General features: G+C 38.9%; 1 protein-coding gene across 4 annotated transcripts in view; it reads left to right on the top strand.

Moving 5' to 3' along the window:
* Window positions 1-21,808, top strand: part of TENT4A (terminal nucleotidyltransferase 4A) — a 62,353-nt gene that overhangs the window by 30,301 nt on the left and 10,244 nt on the right. Inside the window, exons 9-12 of one of the 4 annotated variants that reach the window (XM_075494066.1) lie at window positions 5,911-6,011; window positions 6,272-6,444; window positions 18,321-18,479; window positions 20,866-21,012. In XM_075494066.1, the coding sequence (XP_075350181.1) occupies window positions 5,911-6,011; window positions 6,272-6,444; window positions 18,321-18,479; window positions 20,866-20,997 (565 nt within the window). In that variant the 3' untranslated portion in view covers window positions 20,998-21,012. Of the gene's footprint in view, window positions 1-5,910; window positions 6,012-6,271; window positions 6,445-18,320; window positions 18,480-20,813; window positions 21,013-21,808 lie in introns of those variants that run through there. The other 3 variants (XM_075494067.1, XM_075494064.1, XM_075494068.1) reach the window with 3 other exon arrangements.

The following is a 21,808-nucleotide window of genomic DNA, read 5'->3' as shown; positions in this document are numbered from 1 at the left end:
CAGCAGTGTTCACGTGTCGTACGTCTGATCTGTCTTTCTCCTAGTTCTGGGCTGTCTGTGCCAGCCTGAGTCTCAGAACTCATCATGCCAGTGGCTTGCCATTCGGTCAAAGGGAGTGGTGTCACAAGAGGAACAGCATTCAACAAAGTCCTGTATGCAAATAGTTCCCCCAGCACCAGTCTTGTTAATGCCAAAGGACCTGTAGGTGGATGATGAGGTGTTTGGTAACAAGTTTGTTGCAGAACTTCAACAGCAGTCCATGTTCAGTCTCAGTTTTTAGTTAAACCTGATGTGCTTGGGCAGTCCAGGTGTATTTCAGATCCTTCTTCCACCTGTTAGGCGGAGTGGTCTAGGCTCTGTATAAAGACTTTTCTGGTGGCCTGACCTAAAGCCTTAGCCATGCAGGAGCCCTTTGTCCTGATCCATTTTTTTCCCTTTTCTAGGCTTGTTAGTGGTAGGTTAAACTGTAAACAGTGGGTTCCCTTTAAAAGTAGTGACTAGCTATATGTTGTTCTACTAGATGGATCAACCCAGACTAAATGAAGAGCACTTGAAAGGGTAGGAACTTGCAGGATGCTGAACTCCTCAGGCTGAGCTTATTCAGTTTTGTCATAATTTGGGCTAGCTTTACCCTAAGTGGAACGGTTTATTCTTGAACTACCTCGTGGGTTTGAATTCATACTAGCTCTTTCCAGGGAAAATTTCTGTGTACAAGTCCTATTTTGTAGATCACAGTCTCCGTAGATTTCAAATCTTTCTGGATGATCATCGTTACTGCTCTTTTTCAGGGTCAGTCCAACTCAAAGGAGCACAAGCCTAAGTTAATTTAAGGCTTTCTAGCCAGCTGCTGCTTCTGATATTCCCAGTGTGAAAAAAGTCAGATTTTGGTCCTTCAGCTTAGGCCTTTTTCTTGTCCATGTTCTGTAGTAACAAGTCCCACAGAATAATAAGGGGTAGATTCAAATCACTCTTACCAGCATCTTTATTCAAGCTTCCAAATATAGCATCTGGAGTGTAGTGGGAGTTGAAAGCTATCTTCTGTGTGAGTAGAAACAGTAATCAGCTGAGTCCTGAAGGTAATTCTTATAGCTACAGAAATTACCTTAACACTGTTTTGTCCCCAGTCTATCTCACCCATCCTCCTTCAAGAACGGCTCAGGAGAGGTTGATAGACAGTTCAGTAGATTTTGTTAGAGCAAACAGATTCCCATCATCTTGGAAGAAGGGGTTTTCCTAGTAGGAAAATGAGGAGACTGATCAATTTTAAATCTGTACAACTTGTACACAAGCTCAGGTTTGATGTGTCTTCAGCCAAGGTGATTGAAAATCACGATTGATTTCTTAATATTTAGGGCCATGGGGACATGGGTCTAGCTGTAAAATATAGTTATGGGCAGGATAGCTCCTGCTTAAGGGTCAGTGTCAGTATGTGCTTTGAACAGCTTTAGTGTGGTCTTTGGCCATAGCCTGTGTCTAGAGAAGAGTGTGTCATCTTAAGTGAGCTAACTAAAGAATTCTGTAAGGAGTGATATTTTCCAGTTAATGACCATTTTCCCAGTTTTATTCTGTTTCTTGATAAACCACAGGAAATGCTAGCAGATGTTTGGCAACAAGCTCTTGCTCATTGATTCATGTTCTTGGAAATAGTGGACTACCTGTTACTACCCTGTCCATGGTCTCTATGTTAAGGTGCAATTTCATGTTATACCTTATCTAGCCTAACTATCTGTGGGCTTTCTCCTGCCAGCTGCCCTTTTTCTTCCTTCTTAGCCTGTATATTCCTGACTTTTGCCTTGGATCAGATATAGTGGTCCTGTGGTCAGAAGGTGAGTCAGATGAACTCTGGTCTGACTGAAAACAAATACATCAACATGTCTGTCATGTCAAGAAGTTGATCCAGCTTGTGGCTGCGTGATGGGCAGATCAGAAGCAAGAGAAGCAGCAGGAGTTCACGTTTGGGGGAAGATGGAGAGAGTGGTATTGTACCATTTGACAGCCATAAGTTATGCTGATCTGGATGTGACAAAGATGCATCCTTAGGTTAATATGTATATCTGTAGATCAGGATGTTGGCTTACATGTTGGCCTGTCGCATGGTTCAGATATGAACGTGTGCTTAGACTGCATCTCTAAACAGCAGCATAGCCACATTTGGGAGGCAGACGAGGTCATATGAAACGAAGAATGGAAGAGTGGTTCTGCTGTGATGTGCCCTTCCAGTGTAACTAAGACTTTTGAAACCTTTCTTCAGTTCCTAGAGTTGCAGATTGGTAACAGGTTCCTCCTTATTGGTGCCAGACATGTGGTGCAGGTGGATGAGGGAAAGGGACTGTCATGCCAACAGGCCAGAGCTCAGAGTTTGAGGAGGCCTTGGCAGGGTTTTGTTACTGCATGTCAGGGATTGTCATTTACAGGTGATAATCTTTAAAACAAGAATAGTCTGGGCCATATGTAAAGTGATTTTTTTTTTCCATCTCTGTGCTTGAAAGGTGTTTGATCTCTTCGTAGTATACAGGTCAACTGATCTAGCTGCCGGCAGGTCTGTGTGTTAGGTTTGGCTTGCCCTGGTTGGCCAAGATAGTCCTTGGAGCTCGGGGAGCTGTCAAAGGGAATGTTAAATTTTCCTGCTAGGTCTGCTGATAGAAAGCTGACAGAAAGCAGAAATGTGCTGTCTGAAACAGTCCTCCCTTTGCTTCACATCTTGAACGGTGGGTGGCTGTCACTAGAATGCATGCTGTCTCTTAAAGAGGTATCAGCAATACCAGCTTTTCCTACACAGAGTATTTGTCTGGGTAAAGGTTTTAGATTTTTTTTTTTATACTTGTGCTCAAGCAGATCCTTCTGAGGTGCTCCTTAATCTGCTTTTAGATTATATTGCCCTTTTAATATCAGGGGGATATTTCCTAAGTTCAGTTAGGGCCTGCTGAACAGTTATTTTGACTGTTCTATCACAGACTTGATGTTTTTCCTGCTCTGGTAGGCACTCATTCATGTGGAGCTTGGCTGGAGCTTTAGGTATTTGATTTTACTGAATCTTATGCCAGCAATCTGAGCCTTTTAAGAGTGATCTTAAGATTTATTTGCACCATAGTTGTGCTGTAATGACAGCTAGAAAGTGTCCCTGTGAACTGAAGGCTTGCAATGTGTAAAAAGAGGAGCTTCTAAGCTCTTATAAACTAGGTTTGTAAATAGCTTATTCCTGGTTTTACTATACAATAATATTAAGGGAAAAACCTTAAAGGGGCATCTTTCATAGGAGAGCTGTCTAATTTTATTAACCAGTTAACTGTTTTCCATGTCTTCCAAACAAGCATCTTTGTAGAATTGTGGGAATGTCTCATATCTGTAGAAATTCTGGCCTCAGCCAAGAAAAACAAACCCAAAAGCATGGAATTTCCTCATACTAAGGGCTGGGCAGATTAATAGGTTTTTTGTTCCTAAGCATTTTCAGTGTTGAAAGCGGATATAAGCACAATTTTAAAATGTTTATTTTAAAAAAATTGTTCTTTGACTCAGTGAATGTGCTTGAGTCCTGTACATATGAAATGGTGTTCTTTGAGAGCAGTATCTAGTTTGGTTACACTTGCTTCCTCTTTCTTTGCTGCCCTATTAAGTATATGGCAGTATAGCCTTAATCACCTTTCAGTTTTTGATATCTCATAATGTTTTTAATTTTGGTGTACAAGCACTATAGCTTGGATCTGCCTTTGAACTCCTGATGTGATAACTTAGGTAGAAAAAAAGAAATTCTCATTCTGCCAAAAATGAGAGTTTGGGGCTTTGATCTCTATTCTCTGTGAAAGGAGCTAGTGAGAGAAGAGATTCCCAGGTTCTGTATGTGCAACTCTGCGCCATAATTGTTGGTGTAGCAGTAGTTTCACCCTTTACACTTATTTGATAGCAGGCATTTTTGGTGTATCAGTCTCTCAGGCTGATAAAAATACCATCCTATATCATTCATTTTCCTTCTGGTATATGAAAGCACGACTGTTGATTTACTTCTGGGAAAGTACTCCCAGAAGCTTCAGGCTTGACAAACTCCTCTCCGTAAGAGCTTATGTTGTTCAGTCCATATTCATTTTCTGCTTCTGGTTCTAAGACCACTGCTGGTAGAGGTTGTGAAAGTTATAGGTCATCCTGGAGTAAAAGCTCAAATCTTTATGAAGGCATTCTCAGATGAAATTTTTTAGCTTCAAGATTTTCTTCTCTGTCCCACTGCTGGAGAGACCCAGCATGTGTATGTTTGAGTCCCATACTGGCATTGCTGTCTTGAACTGCAACTTCAGGGCCACAGCTGATTCTCTGCAGTGTTGGTCATCCCTGTCTTCATTCTGTCTCCTCTGGTTTAACTTCCTTTTTGAGATGGAGAAACCAGAACTGCATCGAGTATTTAAAATGCTGTTATATCATGGGAGTGTACGTTGCCAAAATACTATCCTCTGTTTTATTTGTTCCTTTCTTAATGTGCTCTACTCTGGTGTCCAAAGAATTACCTATTATAACCCAGATCTTTAGTTGCTGAGTGCTGACAATCATGCCTTTAATTCTGCATGTAAAATTCAAGATTTTATTTTCCAACATGCATCACTTTATCTACATTACATAAATAGAATGGTGGATGGCATTCATTTAGTCTGTGAGGCCCTTCTGCAGCTATTTGACTTGTAATTTAGATGGTATTATTTGGTTCAATGTTTGCTTAAAATGCTGGGCTGCCTTTTTCAGTACTAACACACTGACACGTCTTTAAAGTTGGAAGACTCAACATGGAACATGTGGTATTTGGTCTTGCATGAAATAGTAATCCCTCAGCCAGCTGGAGAATTATTGCTCCTTTTTAAATTGCTATTATGAAATGACCTAATAAAGGTAGCCTAAATACATTTAGGCTATGTATGTTCTCCCTTCCCATTATACACCTAAACCAAAAGAAAATTCAAGTACAGGTACAATGGACCTTTATGATATGAAATACAAAATAAGCTTTATTGTAACCATTGAAGATTTTCAAAACTAAAATAACATTACCTTCTCCAAGATGGTAACTTTTCACAGCCCATTTTTGTACAATAGTCAGTCCTTCATGTATCTTGAGCGTGGAGTTTATAATGTTTCAGTCACTAGTCCATGATGAAAGGAAAGCTTGAAAGTTTAGCTTTCAAACAAGGACACAACTCCTGCTCAAGAAGTACAATTCAAATAGCTGAATGTTGGGAAGGTGTTGGAAAAATATTACTTTGTACTTGTTGATAATTGGTCACTGTTCAGAAGGACCAGGTAGGCTTTTTCTCTGAACCAGTTACTGTTATGAATTTTCTTAAATTCTAACTTATTCTGGTTTTGGAGCCAGTCTGTTTCTTGTTTCCACTACCTCACGATCCATGGTACTTCCTTTATAATTGTGGGGATCTTACACCTTTTAAGTTGTATTGTAAATCTGTAAGCAAGGATGAGTGAAGGTTTCTGTCTTCAGTGTGAAGGTCAGCTGGGGGGCTGGGATGTTAATGTCTTCACTGCATCCCATAACTGTTCTAATTCAGATTCTGTGGAAAAAATATTTTCTGTATGGAGAAATGCAAGAACCTGTAAATTACTTTTATCAAGTACACTGGTATCTGCATGTACATTCTTGATAATTAAGATGCACTCCATTTAGAAATATGGAGTAAAAATCTTGCCTATGTGTCAGTGCTTGCATGTTAGTATGGTAGAAGATAAGTAACATACTAATTTAAAAATTGTGACGCTTCAGTGGCTTAAATGGTGTGCTAAGGAAATGAAACTTCAGAAGGATTCTTTGGTTAGGGGTATCTTAAACTGACTTTTAGCATAATTTGATTGCTTGTTGAAATGCTTGCAAACATGTAACCAACATTTTTTGTTTAATACTTAATTGAAAAATTTTTTTAGCACATTAGGTAGAATCATCAAAGTGACCCAAGAAGTGATTGACTACAGGGCCTGGATTAAAAAGAAGTGGGGGAGCAAAATTAATTTATCACCTGAACTTGGTAGGTATAGCAGGAATCTTTGAAACCAACTTAAAATCTTTTCTTGAATTTGATGTAATTCAAAATACTCATGTCTTGAAATTAATCACTTGCAGATATGTAGGAAAAAATAAAAGGAATTTGTAACTTTCTAACCTAAGACTAGTTTTCTCTGAGCCTGTTTTTCAATTAGCTTGTTAAACTGCAGCTCTTCTTAGACTTCAAGGCCCATGTGTTTGTATTCTGTGCTCTTAAATGATACTTATGTTTTCTGTTAACAGATAATAGGTTGAAAATAAGAGACCAGATAGCTCCGTGCAATGGAGAACAGCAACAGAACAGAGACTCTGAACCATCTTACAACCAACGCTTGGCTTTGTCATTGGCTAGTACACAACAGTTATCCTCTGGCTCATCTGCCTCTTCTGTATCATCACTCTCCGGCAGTGACATTGTAAGCTTTTTCTTTTAATGGGTTAAGCTAATAAGAAGCAGAGTTTATCATACTCTTCAAAGCCTCAACTGATACAACAGCATTTAATGTGATACTATCCCTAAGCTGCTACAGCAAATTAATAGCTTCCCCTGCTCAGAAAAATTACTGAAATCAAATAGTTTTTCATTAAATTAAATGGTCTTAATTCCATCCTAAATCTTTGGTACTCTCTGGTAGTAGTTAAATATAATAAAATATAAAACCCCAAGTTAACAGTAGCTAATTAATTAGAAGAATAGAAATATATCTTCATAAATTTTCCCATCAAGCAAAATGTCCCATTGTGAAATTCTGGTCCTTTTTCCCCACACCCCAAATTGAACATGAACATCATACCATGCTGTGAACGTGAATAATATTCCTTGCTATTTTCAGCCAAGCAGTCAGTTCATGTTTTAATGGTAATGGGGCCATCGTATGTAAAGTCTTGCTGTCAGCTTCCTTGTTTGAAAGTGCAATTTGAAAGTAATTGCTGAGCTTTATTGTGACTTCCTGGAAGAGGAGGTTGTATTCTCTTTAGGTGTGTTCCCAGACTCTTAAGATTCTATAAGGCGTTTTTGTTTCGGTATGGAGTTAAATCAACATGGAATTGGGCAGTGCAGTTTATAAAGCACAAAATTGCATTGTATGGCATGAGGTGCTCATTATAAATCTACTGAAGCATTCTGTGCTAGGTAGAGGTATTGACTGGAACAAGATGTCATATCCAGTTAACTACAATAGTGAATAACTGGATGATGCCAAGAGAGGTCCAAGTACCTGTTTCTTGACTTCTTTCAAAAACTAGTCAAATATGGAATTAAAAGTTGGGAATTGTATTCAATAAACATTTAATAACCTTTGAGGGACAAATGCCTTCTTTATATGTTCTGGTTACTTTCTGTAATTCCTTTACACTGCTGAATTTTCTGTGTTAAATTGTCTTTTTTCACTCCACCTCCAGTAAATATGGCAAATCCTTTAGTTGCACCATCTGGCTAATGGAAAAAGAACAGCATGATGCTTGCCAGTGGTACTACTAGCCATGCTCCTGGTTTGAGTGTGTTAGTGAGAAAGACATTGCTGTAATAAGTTTTATGAGAAAATACAAATATTTGCTTAATCTTGTGCTCTCTCTATGTAATGGGTGGTGAGATTATGACCTCCCCTTAGTCCCTTTTTGCCTGACTTTGAAGATGAAACTTCATTGCCTGATGCCAGAGAAATTAATGAAAAGTGAAAAGGAAGCTCTCAACAAGAAAGACCTGCAATCAGTTTGGGCATCCACAAAATAAATGGAAATGCTACCCTTTTTAACAAAATAAAAAGCCTTATACCCATGTGCTTGTGACAGACCCTAGTTTAAGCCCTGGTCATTTATTGGTATTATGTCCTTAGCAGACTCCCAGCATGTTATCTGAATTTGGAATGGAATGGCAGGCTTCTGACAAATAATTGATGAGTTCATCCTACTCACACTTGGATATGTGAGGATGAGTAAGTTCTGGTTCAGCAGTCCCGAGCTGCATCTGATTCAGGAAGAGAAGCCTATTCTGCTGGAGTTGAAGAGGCTATCCATGGCATGATCTGGCATAATACTATACCCAGGTTCCAGCGAAGGAACATCTAGTATGTCTGACAACTGGTATTTGTGCCAAAACTTAGGGTGCACTGCAAATAGGTATGATGCAGTGAACTTTGGTACCAGCTTCAGAACAAGGGAATATGAATATGGTGCATTTCATCACTGTAGAGTTACATGTAGTGTTAGCTCTGATCTTGTGGAAGGATTGTTCTTCAGGAATGATTCTGTAATCATTTAAAATTAAATCTTCTGAACTTCTCTGATACTGAAGACTGAAAGCAAGAGACAGATTATAAAGAAAATGCAGGATACAGGGAGATCGCAGATTGACAGTTTGCTGATCTCTTCCCAATAATTAAGGTTTTATTTTAATAGCAAAATATTCATCCCTGTGATGTCACTGTTAACCTTAAGTACAAGGTCTGTGTCAAGACACTGTTTCTGGAGATGTATTCTGCAGTCATGCAAAATATCTTTTGCTGTGTATCAACTACCAGATCCTAGCTGTCAAATTAGAGGGACTTGATAGTGTATTTGCTTTTCAATTTACTGCTAAAGTTTCATGTGATCAGCTGCACCTTGACCTTTCTGAGATCTGCCTACGAATATAACAAGTCAATTTAAGGTATATTGAGGAAGAGGAAATAGGCTTGGCAACTTGTGACTTTACTTGGTCATATTGCCCCTCTCTGAAGGTCTAATATTCTAGCTGTCCACGCTAGCACAGAAGTAGCTGTATTCTGAAGTCATCACATTACTGTACACCAGCCATAAGTCTGGAGGCCTTGCATATATTTGTCAATATGTCCTGGAAGCAATATTGGCAGTACATATTAAGTATGCAAGCATTATCAAAGCAGTGCAATATTGCTCATAGGGATCCTAGAATTTTTATTAAACCCTATAGTTTAATAGTTGGTTGTAACAGTAGTTAGTTTAGTTGGTTGTAATACAGCATGCTGTATGGTTTTTAAAGATTTGCTTCCTTGAAGTTCTGGCAGCATTACAGGTTTTTCCTTATATTTGGTAAATATGGCTCAGCAGCTGAATAGATAAGGCTCCCGGTGTCTTGGACTTACAGGCACTTCAGAGATAGCAATGATTATAGATTTGTTCCAGCAGCAGGAGAACAGGTGTCAGAATAGAACAATAAAAAGGAGCAGGTTTTTCTGGAGACCGGATTGGCATAAACCAGAGCTAATATTTAAAGTAAGCCTTTCAACTTTTGTACATACTCAGAAGAATGGAAGTATATGGATACAAGAGCTTCAAGTTACTGCCCTGAGTTCTTTCCATTCCTGCTACTGCTTTCCTTCCTTTGGGGACAATACTGATGGTAACCTTTTAAAGATGAGAACTTATGTACCACTGAGGAACAAGAGAACTGCATCCTTCAAGGACAGCCTTCTCTTTCCCCATATATTTTAGATGTATATGCTTTTCCTCAGTACACCGCTTCAAATTCAGGAGGATGATTGCTTTCATCTCTGCAGGTCCAGGGCTAGCTTGTGGGGGAACACTTCTGGGCCACTGTCTACACAGCCCAAAACTAAGAACTGGATCTAATGAGACTAAATCATAATTGTACAAGAAGTATCCTTATATGGATTTTCCAAGGCAGCAAAGCTATTTACAAAATGCCTTATATGCTAGCATGATCTGGCTGAAATTCTGGTTGTGCTGTCTTTCATAAGTGTCCTAGCAAACTGCGAAATCTTGGTCACAAAAGAACACTTTCATAAGGACCAGTAAATTTTGGATCAAAGACTGTGTAGAAGAGAAATCTGGTATCCCTATTACTATTAGTGAGACAGCTGTTCAGTTTATGGGTTTGTCTTATTGTACATGTCAATGCAGAGCTCTGACTCTCTTACTGGTGTGTCTAATGTAGTTCCTTGCAAAATACTGAGTACTAAAGTTCCTGCCCTGTTACCTCAGCTCTGTGAAGAATATAAATATTAGTGATCAGGAGCAAACTGAGGAACACATGGAAATAAACCTATGGATACAAGGAATCTGATCATGAGAACGTATTTGACTGCACATACATTTTTCTGGATTCTGTTAATTATCAAAGTGATCTATGTAGTAAGTCTCTTCTCAATGAAGTATTCTGCTGTGCAGGTGTTTAAAATACCATATGCTGCCCTGACAAAGAGGCAGTGTGTATTCTTCACTTACTCGTGCAAACAGGTAAGTTGCAAAATATGATGCATTCCCACATGGTCCAACAAATGTTGAAGTGAATAATGGAAGATGTTTTATAAATAACTTTGCCATCAAGAATGGTGCAAAGTGTGTGAGTTTTTATTCTATGGGAGCAAGAGTCAAACTGTTCCACAACAGAAAATAAGCCTCTGGCATTAGGAAATCTCTCTTTAACCTTCATACTGAGTTAAGTGATTGTTACGAGAACCTGAAACCAGATAAAATGAGCTATGTTCACCCCCAGCTCTCTGCTTGTTCTGGCTAGTTGCAGATGTCAGTCTGAGAACCTAATCAGTGACCAAATTCCTCTTGAAAAATGCCTTTTTTTTTCTGGGTGCTTTTTTGTTCTGGACCTGCACTCTGTAACTGGTGACCTGGATTTCTTGTTGCTTAAGCATTGTGGAAGGCTGCTCAGGAAGTCCTAGAGTAGTGGTGGAGAATATCTGCTGCTGATCTACAGTATCTGCCAAGTAAAAAATAATCCTAGGTATGTTTTTGCAGTCTCACTTTGGTCTGGTGTAATTCCTGATGCTAAGTATTCTCTGCAGTTTTGATGCCGTTATGCCAAATAAAGCATGGCATTTTATGTGACAGTGATACCTGCATATCAGTAACAGATGTAACGGCTCATAGGAAAGTTCTAAAGCTCTTTTCTGTTACCTAATAGATATGTAATCTCATATCTAGTCCAGCACAGAATCTCAAAGTTGTCTGTCAGAAGTTTGGATCTAAGAAATTTCATATACCTTATCTCAGTGTTTCTGGTGATAATGTTCTTTGGGCTTCTACGACAAGATTATTTTGTGAAGAGTTCTGACTTCTCAAGACTGTGCAGTCATGTCAAGGTAGTTGAAGTTTCTGTGAACAAGCTACCTGTGTAGTCTAATTCGGGAAAGAACACAATCCTTGCCTCTATTTTTAGCATTTACAGTATATTCTTTCAGACTGTTCTTGACATTTTAGCTGTAGCCATTGCTGTTCAGGATTTATAACAATCTTTCATCAGAATGTCAGTGCTTCATCTGCCCACCATTCTGCCCCCATCAGCTAGGGGATACACCGAGCAGTACCTTAAGTGTTTTGTGGAATGTGTCTTTTCACTGTCTTCAAGTATTACGTATTCAGTTCTTTGGATGCTTACACTGTGAGAGTAGTATATAAATATGACTGATAAGACTAATACTCATTATTCCTATCATTCTGCTAAATGCATACAATACCCACGCTGACTTTGGAACTGTTACTTGCCCTGCAGTAATTGTGGCTTAGTACTTGAACTCAACATGCTTAATGAAGTTATCACCATCTCCCCTTCCTTCCTATTAGTCAGACTGTGAATTTCAGCTTATTAGCAGGAACTGTTGTACTTCCTTATTCACAGATACAGGTGATAGAGTATATGATGTATCTTGTCCTGATAAATGTTGCTTTTTTTAAAGCGATTAAATTTGCAGGTGTAAGGCATGTGCTTATCTGCAGTAGAGGGACAGACACTTCAGAGTAGTTACTGTAACAGCTCTTCCTGTAGTCTTGTTAAATCTGTCGTAATGACTATGATTAATTTGTAGAGTTCCAGCTGAAATTGTGTGCGTAGCAAGAGAGGGCAGAAGGGGGTGGCCCAACAAAATTCTCAGTTGAGAGCAAGAGCTACACAGATTTTTCTCCCTTCTTTCTACATGCATGAATATTCTCATGTCCTCACCAAAGTAACAATTCAAATATGTGTATGGATAGTTGATCATCTTTTTGTAGAATGCAGATTGTCTTACTCTTTGCCCCTTCCTGAACAAATAGAGGCAAGTGCTCTGAAAAGTAGGCCTCAGTCTTTAATCTTTAGAGAAAGATGTAAGTGCTGACTTGCAGCCAGCTTGTCTCCAAATAAAGCAGTGGGCAATCCTGAGCATGCAGACAGAGACAACCTGATGTTACCAGGGAAAAGCATTTGATTGACATTTGATTTGGGGCATTTAAGAATTTAAGCCCCAATCCTTTAAAACTCTACTCTTCTCTTATTCTTGCTGTGCAGATTACTGACAGTTTCTGTGGACCAGAGGGGAACAAATTTTTCCACTGCTGCTTTTGCCTCTTTTCCTTTTTCACTATATAGTCCCACATTTTTGTTTTTTTAACCCATATCTCTGACCATGTGCTGTTTTATACTGTCTCATGCTCTCCTTCAGTTCTTCTGTCTCAATTGCTTGAGCAGTCTTTTATCTATATCCACTTGAATTAAGAGTAAATTTCTGCACAGCTGCAGAAGGCACAATTTTGAACACAAAGTTATAAAGTAATTTTATTTAATAACAAGTTATTCTAAGCAGCAAAGGGTACAGAGGGAATGTGTAAATCAGCAAGTAAAATTGGATTTTACTGCTGTGATGTCAGTGAAGTAAGGAGAGAAGCACACAATTTTGTAAAAGTCGAGCTCAGACTACTTTCTGATGCCAAAGGCTAGTTGTATTCTTGCCATATCTTAACATTCCCTCCCCTGAAAAGAACCATAGGTACCAAAGCCATTTTAGGATGGAAGAAATCTTAAATTCAGTATTTATATTCTAGAACGGTATATGTTCAGCTTGCATAATGAGTCCTATAATTTAGTGCTTAACTTGGAAAAACACTAACTTGAAATATTACTGTACTCTTAACAATACAGACCAATTGAAAGTCTGTGAAATAAAACTATTGGGGTAACAAAGGAAATTTGAATTACACACTTCTGGGACCTTTTTTTATTTAAGATGGCTTAACTGAAATACAGTGAGTATCGATAAAACATGGTATAAGCCCACAGTCAGGCCTGTCACAATATAATGAGGTGAGGTTAGAGGGGTACTGTGCTTGTATTTAATCTTGGTAGATACTAATTGGATTACATTTTTAGTTGTCTTTCTGTAAAATGAACACTAATGCTTTTGGAGGATGCATATTTTTCAGTTTGCTTGTGTATCCTATATCTCTTCTTTTACTTTTCCCCTCCTGTAAGCACAATGACCAAGATGTTTTCCTTTTGTAATGCAGTTGACCTAAAGGCAGAAAAATCAACGAATTGCGTCTTACTCGAGACTGTTTTGTATTGTTTATAGGCTAGCAAATGGAAATGGTGCAACTGTATTGATGCAAATTCTCTACCCTGTGATCTCCCATAGGAGTAGAAATTTTGTTAATCTCAATTTTACTTTATTTACACTGTATTTAAAGTTATGGCTCCACCTACCAAAAAGGGAAATGGCACAAGCTGATGTGAAAGAAATGAGATGGGGGTGTAATCCATGAAATCACCTTGGAAGCATGTTGCTTTGTCAAGCAGAGTTAAGTACACTAGGGCTAAAACTATTCAAGTGAGAGCGTGCATTGAAGTTCTGCTCCTGCACATGGCCCCAAACTATGAAATGTCAGAAGTTTTCTGGTGTTGCTTTACGTTCCAAGGAGCATGGCTTTACACTTTTACTAAGCCAGTCCAGTAGTTAGATGTTCTTGCTAGGGGTGTTTCTGTTCACTAGCTGCTCCTGCTTTTCTGCACTGATGTTCACCTAATCCTGTGGTGAGCTGATTCAGAAGTTGAAGATAGTAAAAACGTGATTACTGTTTCTGTGGTTCGCCTCTGTGAATTGGCTCATAATAATGTAAAATGCTAATGCAGGTATAATGGAGAAGGCCAGAATGGGAAAAGAGGCAAAACGAGTATGACTGGCAGCAGTTATCTGTTAAATCACTTTAATTGTAAGAAAGGAGAGGAGCACATGAAAAAAAACTGTATAGTGTAAAGTGTTAACTGAAAATAGTGAGAAAATTGGTGTTTATAGTTCTTTGCCTTCAAAGATGGAACACAATTTTTACTGAACTGGTCATTGTTCTCTCACAGCTTCCAGCTCCTGAATGTTGTGGGAAAGAGAAAAAAATTGTTGAATTAGTTGGGAGAAGTTTGGAGAATGGAAACAATAAGAACCTTTTTGCCAAGACCTCTCTAGTTCATTCTTGGGAGGTGAGGAGTAGGGTGTAAAATCCTAAATCTGTCACATTAGTTAGAAACTTGCGTTCTATTGTTTAAGTTTTGATTTCTGAATACTGACTTCTAGTATAGTTAGACTCGTTTACCACTGGGCCAAAACTTAAACAGACTGGGATAGTGAATTAATCTTCTTAGGCCGGTCCAGCTTTTAAAATAAAAAATACTGTCTTGGAAATTGAAGGCTTTAAAAGGGTAGCTTTAAAATGGTAGCTCTTGTCAGTCAATTGAAACTTCTCAACTGACTACATCATGAAACAAAGCAGAAGGCACCACTTTTTCATGCATTTAGAATCATGAATGCTTACTCAAGTGCTTATAAGTATAATTGAGTGCCCATGAAATTTATGGAAACTGAACTATTGTTTTGATGGATGAATGTACCAGTACACTTTACCTTGTATCTCAAGCCTTGAGTTATTAACAGAATTGAAATAAGCTCTTATGGCCAGTTAGTAAGGAGCTTCTGGTGAGTAAATATTCTCTTGCTGATGAGGTCCCAGGACTTCCTATAATGGGAGATGCATTTGCAGAACAGTAAAGGATTTTTTTTTTCTCTTCTGATGTCAGGAGGAGAAGTTGAGATTGTGAGATTGCCTCAGCTCTTCATCTTTCATATGACTGCAGTGTTTCACTGTTTCTGTCTAGACAGAGGCTAGGGGATCTCATTTCTCAAACAAAATTTGAAGTTAGATGAGAGTTCATCAGTAACACTTGAGTTTCTAGGTCTCTTCCATACTTATCTTCTTTCCAACATTAAAGTAAATTAAAGAGTCCTCAGTAATCAAGGATATGAGTAGTAGAAATCTTCCTTCCAGGTACTAAGTTCTTGCTCAGGAAGGTGAAACTGGTTTAAAGAGTCTGTTTTAAAAATGGAAACTTCCCAGCAGGATAAACCTGTATCTGGCAGTGTCTCTCTCGTTCCAAAAGCATCTCTTTAGGAGGTATTTTCCTTGCAGGATGAGGGACTCTCTATGATTGGCATTCATAGTAGTAGTATTCAAGAGATCAGGAACTTACCTTGGCTCTTAGTGCAGTCATTGTAGCTTTATCCCTGGATTATTTACTAAAATCAGTTGAGGGATCTTACCCCTTTATTTGACGTTTATCTTTTTACAATGTGACCTCTGTAGCACTTACCCTAGTAAGGGCCAGAGCTTTTTGTCTTCCAGACATGGATCTAAAGTGTTAGGGTATTACCTGTATGCATTTACTTATAGGTTTTCTGAGCTTCTGCAGTGCTTCAAGTTTGCACATTACACTTAAGAGTCCTGTCCAGAAGACCAAGACTTAATCCCTCGGTGTAGGCAGTGCTTGTGGAAAATCAGTTTTGTTCAAATTAGGCTCAATTTTCTGATCACTGAGGTTAACCTTTTCAGTTTAAGGAAGAAAGGTAATGTTCTCCTTCACAAAAGGATTTTGATGCTGATGAGAAGTCAGCATATCAATTCCACACAGTAATCCTGTTAGCAATCCAGGATCGCCTCAGAAGAGAGATGCAATCTGTGTGTATGAGACTTGTATCAGTAAATAACACTGAGGCAGAAGAACATACCTATTACAAAGTTAAAATAAAGCAACACAAGCTTCCTTGTGCTGAAATTTGTCTAGTCTCAGTTAAACCATATGACTCCCTTTTCTCTTGCATCTGCTGCTGCTTCCATACAGGAGTTAACTTCTTGTTGCACAAAACCCCTTATAAATCTTATAAATGGCAAGTGTCCCATCTGGGTTAGGTATGTGAATCTTCAGGGAGTTTAATTGTATCTAAGCAGAAGAGAAAGGGGAGATTCTTTGAATGGAGAGACTAAAACTATTCTTTAGTCAGGTTTGTGAAGGTTGCATTGCAGAAGATAATGCATTGATTTGGATAGACAGTAAGATCCCCTTTTCCCTCCCATCTGTGTGCTCATGGTTACTTGTGCACATGCTCAGAAGGTGTCTGTTCAAATGTGACTACCCCCTCTTTGTTTTTCCCTCTTTTTATAAGCTTTTTAATAATTCCATGACCAAAAGAGTGTCTAAAGAAACTTCAGTTTAGAAATCCAAGTTCTTGCTGCTGTACCTGACTCTACCAGCTACTTAGTTCAGAACATGTCCACTTCATCTTTGTAGAGACCGTAGCCTGTTCCCATAGCTAATATTGTAGGATTGGGCAAAGGAGAAAAATGCCATTTCATCCAGGCAGTCAGCTTTGCATGTGCATACAACTAAGGTTAGTTTTTTGATCAGTGCTACAGCATGTAGTTGCCTACTGTGAGCATATTTATTAAATGGTAAACATCTGATCTCATAAGTAAGACTTAAATTGCTGCACAGATTCTTGTTATCAGTATGATTTGTCTCTAGTGAGTTCATGATGCAAGTATCTGAAACTGCTTCACAAAGGCATACTGTAGCTTTTACCACTAGTTGACCTACTAGGAGAGCAGCTCCTTTCTTTCTAGAACTTACTTTTTAGTAAGCACAACTTTATAGAGACTAATAAAAGAGTGATTGTTCTAATAGCTGACAGTTTTATTGAGGACTGTTTCTACTGTGGGTATTCAGTTCAGCTGGGATGCAAGTTTTGCTTTCTCGTAGTTCATTGCTTAGGCTGCTCAGTATTCACAACTGTCAGTCTCCCTTAAATGACCTTCTCCTTTCCCCAGGAGAAGCTTTAAAATATTTTCTTATTTCTGTTCTTGAAAATATTTTCCTAGACAGCCTATTCTCTAACTGAAGAATCTAATTTAGAAAGCAAGGCCATGTGAGGGCAAGTAGTAGTGCTGGAGGTCTGTTTAAAGTTTGCTTGGTTTAAGTGAAGAGTCTTTGCTTACAGTCAATTAATCTTTAGAGAAAGAGCAATAGAGTATTTCAGTAATTACTTTAACAGTAAAGATCCTTGATGATCTTAGCCAATAATGTCTTTTAATATGGTAACTACTAATTGGCCAAATCCCATCTCTTGCTATACTTTGAGCCAGATGGCTGGGAATGGAAAAAACACTAGTGGTTTGGGATAAAGAATAGATTTTTCCATTATTTTTGAATTCAGAATACTTTGGAGTTAAGGGCAAGGTAAAAAGCAGCAGTAAAATGTATGGAAAGCTACTTACCTGTTGCTGTTGTGTTATGGTTCAAAAATAAGTTTTGCAGGATCTATATTCAAAGTTGATTCAAAAGGCTGTAGCTTGCTTTTCAGCTTTCTCAACTTAGAAAGTAATTGGTCATTTAAGAATTCAACCCCTGCATCTGTGCTTGCCTCCTTGCTTGTTGTCTGTTAAGTGTTCCAGGCACACAGTGTTTTAACATCACCAGTATGACTGCTTATGCATCTGTAATTGCTGTTGGTCAGGCTGGAAGGAGGAGGAATAGTAATCAGTAATATAAGTTCTGTTACAGTATTTTATTTTCTGTTATCCTGCATCCATCTTGCTTCCCCTGAAGAATTATCACTCAGCTTTCTGATGGAAAGCGAGGGGAATGGAACTAACTAGCAGTGAAGTGGGTGACTGGTGCACGTATTCTAGTCTTGACTGGCAGACCGTCTCCTTGTTTCTTGGTAGGTGGAGCCCTAACTTTGCTGTTGCTGGGTAGAATGGGAGAAGACTATAACAATTACAGTGAGTAACTTTGCTGTACAGATAAGTACAATCCAGAACGCTGTTCAGAGGACTGATTCTGTCATGACACCTGAAATTCTAGCCCATGTATCACTAACAGTGTTGCTGTTCTTGTTCTGTGTTTTCCCCAACCTTAGTTCCCACGTTTTAATTCAAATTTAGTAGAGAAATAAGTTTGGCTTTAGGTTGTGCTGACTGGAACTGACCCGTGATTGCCATAGACCTGTTGACATTGTCTACTTGATGCAGGTTCAATTAAACTTTTGCTAGATGTGTAAAGTAAACATAGTGCTGGCTTGTATTTTATTTTTTTACCATTGAAAAAAAATCATTAAATCTTACAGTATTCACATGAGTTGATATTTGGGTGCATTTTCACGTGCATAGCCTGTATATACTGTACTTTCTGTAAAGTTGCTTTTCTTTTCCCCTTTTTCTCTGCCAAAAGGATTCTGATACACCACCTTGCACAGCTCCTAATGTTTACCAGTTCAGTCTGCAAGCACCGACTCAGCTTATGGCCAGTTTACCACCCGCATTGCCTATGCCAAGTGGTAAACCCCAATCTGCGCCTACGAGAACCTTGATAATGGCCGCCAGTAATCAGGTATGAGCCAACTAAATGGAGCGACTTTTTCATGAGAAAGTGGTCAAATCAGAAGTGTAGATCATTTGTGCTGTGCTGTCAGTCTAAGAGCCTCTGAAGATAACCTTCATATAGCACGTGCTAAACTTCATGTAATCATAAAAGTACTTATCTGCCATGTCAGAAGTGTGGGGAGAAGAATGGGTGGGAAAGGGTTTGCTGTTTGAGATGCATCTTTGAATATAAGAGCCCTTCCACAGCACACTGACACCTAGGAATAAGTTGAAGGGAGTGTGTCAGATGTCTGACTCCTTAAGTTGTATTTGAGACTCCTGGTGCCTAACCAGGGGCCTAAAGATATTTGCAGATCTTTAGGCTATTTAACTTCCTGTTCTTAAAATAGAAACTTCATGTAGGTGGTGTTATCTGTAAGCTAGTTTTTGAATCTGAAGAAATAGTACTGACCTGTCTAGGCTTGTTTAGTTGTCTTGATTTTGAATTATTAGAACAGATCTGACTACACTTGTAACTTTCTGTAATACATTTTAAAGATAGAGAACACAATTATGGGCATGTGTATAAGAGTTTTTACCAAAATATTAAATATGTGCTTAAATGTGTTGGGAGGTGAACATGCAGGGAAGCTATGTTAGTTAACTAGCCTGAAGTATTTTAGCTAATGTATTCATTATAGTAAAGGGGAAGAAAAGTCGTTTTTCTTACAGCCTTGGTGCCTCTATCTGTAGGAAAATAATCCCTCAATCTTGATTATTAAAACTACTAGTCAAAACAGCTGCCTCACATAAGCTTTAATGCAAGTTGTGGGTTGTAGGTTGCCTGTGATAACAAAATAATGAGCTGGTTTCTTTGAAACCTAGTTTTGGTCAGGTTCTTAGAATGTTTTCCTTCTCTCAGTCCTCCTATCACAGTTTGTGGGGAATCTAGGGACAAGATGGTTTTAATTTAATGACCTTGTCTTTTTTATTTGATTCAATACTTCCTTGACACTTTGGGCATGACAGAAGATGTATTTGCTTAAGTTTCTGCTTTGAGATTGTTCAAGTATTTTGCAGAATCACAGAATAGTTGAGGTTGGAGGGGGCCTCTGGAAGTCACCTAGTCCCACCCTCCTGCCCAAAACAGGGTCAGCTACAGCAGGTTGCTCAAGGCCTTGTCCAGTGAGTCTTGAGTATCTCCAAGGATGGATACTCCCCAACTGCTCTGGGCAACTTGTTCCAGTAAAAAAGTTTTTTCTTAAATTTAAATGGTGTTTTCTGTATTTCAGCTTATACCCATTGCTCCTTGTCCTTTTACGGGGCACCAAGGAGAAGAGTCTGGCCCCATCTTCTTTTACACCCTCTCATTAGTTAGATCCATCAATAAGATCCTTCCCGAACTCTCTCTTCTTGAGACTAAACAGTCTGAACTCTGTTGTCATTTCATTGTATGACAAATGTTTCTGTCCCTTATTTATCTTCATGGACCTGAAGTGGACTCACTCCTGTATGTCCATGTCTCTCTGTTGCTGGGGAGCCCAGCCCTGGGCCCAGCACTCCATGTGTGGCCTCACCACTGCTGAGTAGAGTGGAAATGATCACCTCCCTTGACCTGCTAGAGATACTCTTCCTAATGTAGCCCAGGATGTTGTTGGCCTTCCTTGATGCAAGGGCACGTTGCTGGCTCATGTTCAATTTGTCCACCAGGAATCCCTGGTCACTTTATGCCAAGCTGCTTTCCAGCTGGTCAGTGCCTAGTGTGTACTGATGTGTGGGATTATTCCTTCCCAAGGGCAGAGTTTAGCATTTCGCTTTTGCAAACTTCATGAGATTCCTGTCAGCCCATTTCTCCAGCCTGACGAGGTCCCTCTCTATGGCAGCACAATCATCTCATGTATCAGCCACTCCTTCCAATTCTGTATAATCTGCAGCCTTGCTTAGGGTGACTCTCTCCCATCATCCAGGTCATTAACAAAAGATGTTAACTAGTATTGGCCCTAGTATCAGCTCTTGGGATATACCACTAGCTGCTGACCTCCAGCTGGACTTTGCGCTGCTGATCAAAACACTTTGAGCCTGGCATGTAAGGGAGTACTTTTCATTCAGCCTGTGAGTTTGATTTATATGTCTAGAGATGGTAACTGCCACTTACTACAGAATTAAAAAAAAGTGCTTTAAATGTTGACAATTTTAGATGAATAATGAAGAAATTTCATCCGGACAGCATTTTAAATGTTCAGTAATATCAGCATTGAGTTGGGGCATGTTGTAGCTTGATGCCCAAATTCTTCATAGTTACTAGACAAGAGCTTGTTTTAGGTGCTTCACTGAAATATTTTTCACCCTCTTTTTCATTTAGACCAGGCTACTTTCCCTTTGCGTACCGCAGGTGTTCTACTATTTCCTTGCAGCAGGTTAACATAGCAGGGGCACCATCTTTGAAAGCTATTATCACATGCTCTTCCCAGCCAGCTCTGCAATCCTCAGTCATCTACCAAGCCCCACTTGTATCTCGAGGTACGCCTTTTGTTTTAGTATTCTGAGTGATTACACAGATTCCTCTCCCCCTCTTCCCCCCTTTACCTGTTCTCCCCTGCTGTTGAATCTTACCTAGGCAAAAACAGTTTATCTGCACAGGAAATGTTTTCTATTAGTGAGAAGGTTATTGAACAATGTATTGCTATTTTAGTGTCTGCAGTTGAGTGTTCACATGCTAGTGTACAGTCTGAAACTTCTGAAGTTTGTTTAAAATAAAACTGGAGAGCTATTTTAAGTTAAACTTCATCTAAAATACAAACTTAATCTAGTTTATTCTTTTCCTTAACAACTCTGCTTTTCTGAACAGCTGCCCTGGAGCTTAACTTCACCGAAATTACACAAAAAAAGAATCCAGTTTTGAGGCATGCAGTTGTTGGTACAAAATAAGTTGGCATCCAGAGTTTTTGCCTCAGTTGTGAAGAGGGAATGTGTTGCATGAATTTTGAATCTCTGCTGGAATTTTGAATCTTGGAAAACAAGTGCATTGTAGCACTTTTTCTGGCTTTCTGTTACTTGGCTGTCCTTTCCGATACTTGTTAACTGTTCTTTTAGTAGTTTGTATGATACTTATATGTTTAAAATTGGGAATTTTTCTGTGGCTTTTGCTTGACAAAGATGTGCCTCTGAGATTTGTGTTAAATCGGAGGAATTCCTTGCTATCTACAGTTCAGAAATGGCATGATGTTTTTTCTGCATTGAATTTACCAAAAGCTTATATATTGTGGAGTAGAAATGTTCCCTTTATCAGAAGATTATGACCAAGTCAGAAGTGGGAAATGAAATCATTCTACCCGGAATACTGTAAATGTCTCCTTT

Source organism: Mycteria americana, chromosome 2, assembly GCF_035582795.1.
Source record: "Mycteria americana isolate JAX WOST 10 ecotype Jacksonville Zoo and Gardens chromosome 2, USCA_MyAme_1.0, whole genome shotgun sequence".
NCBI lineage: Eukaryota > Metazoa > Chordata > Aves > Ciconiiformes > Ciconiidae > Mycteria > Mycteria americana.
The sequence above is the reverse complement of the archived record's forward strand: the minus strand, read 5'-3'. Positions and strand labels throughout refer to the sequence as shown.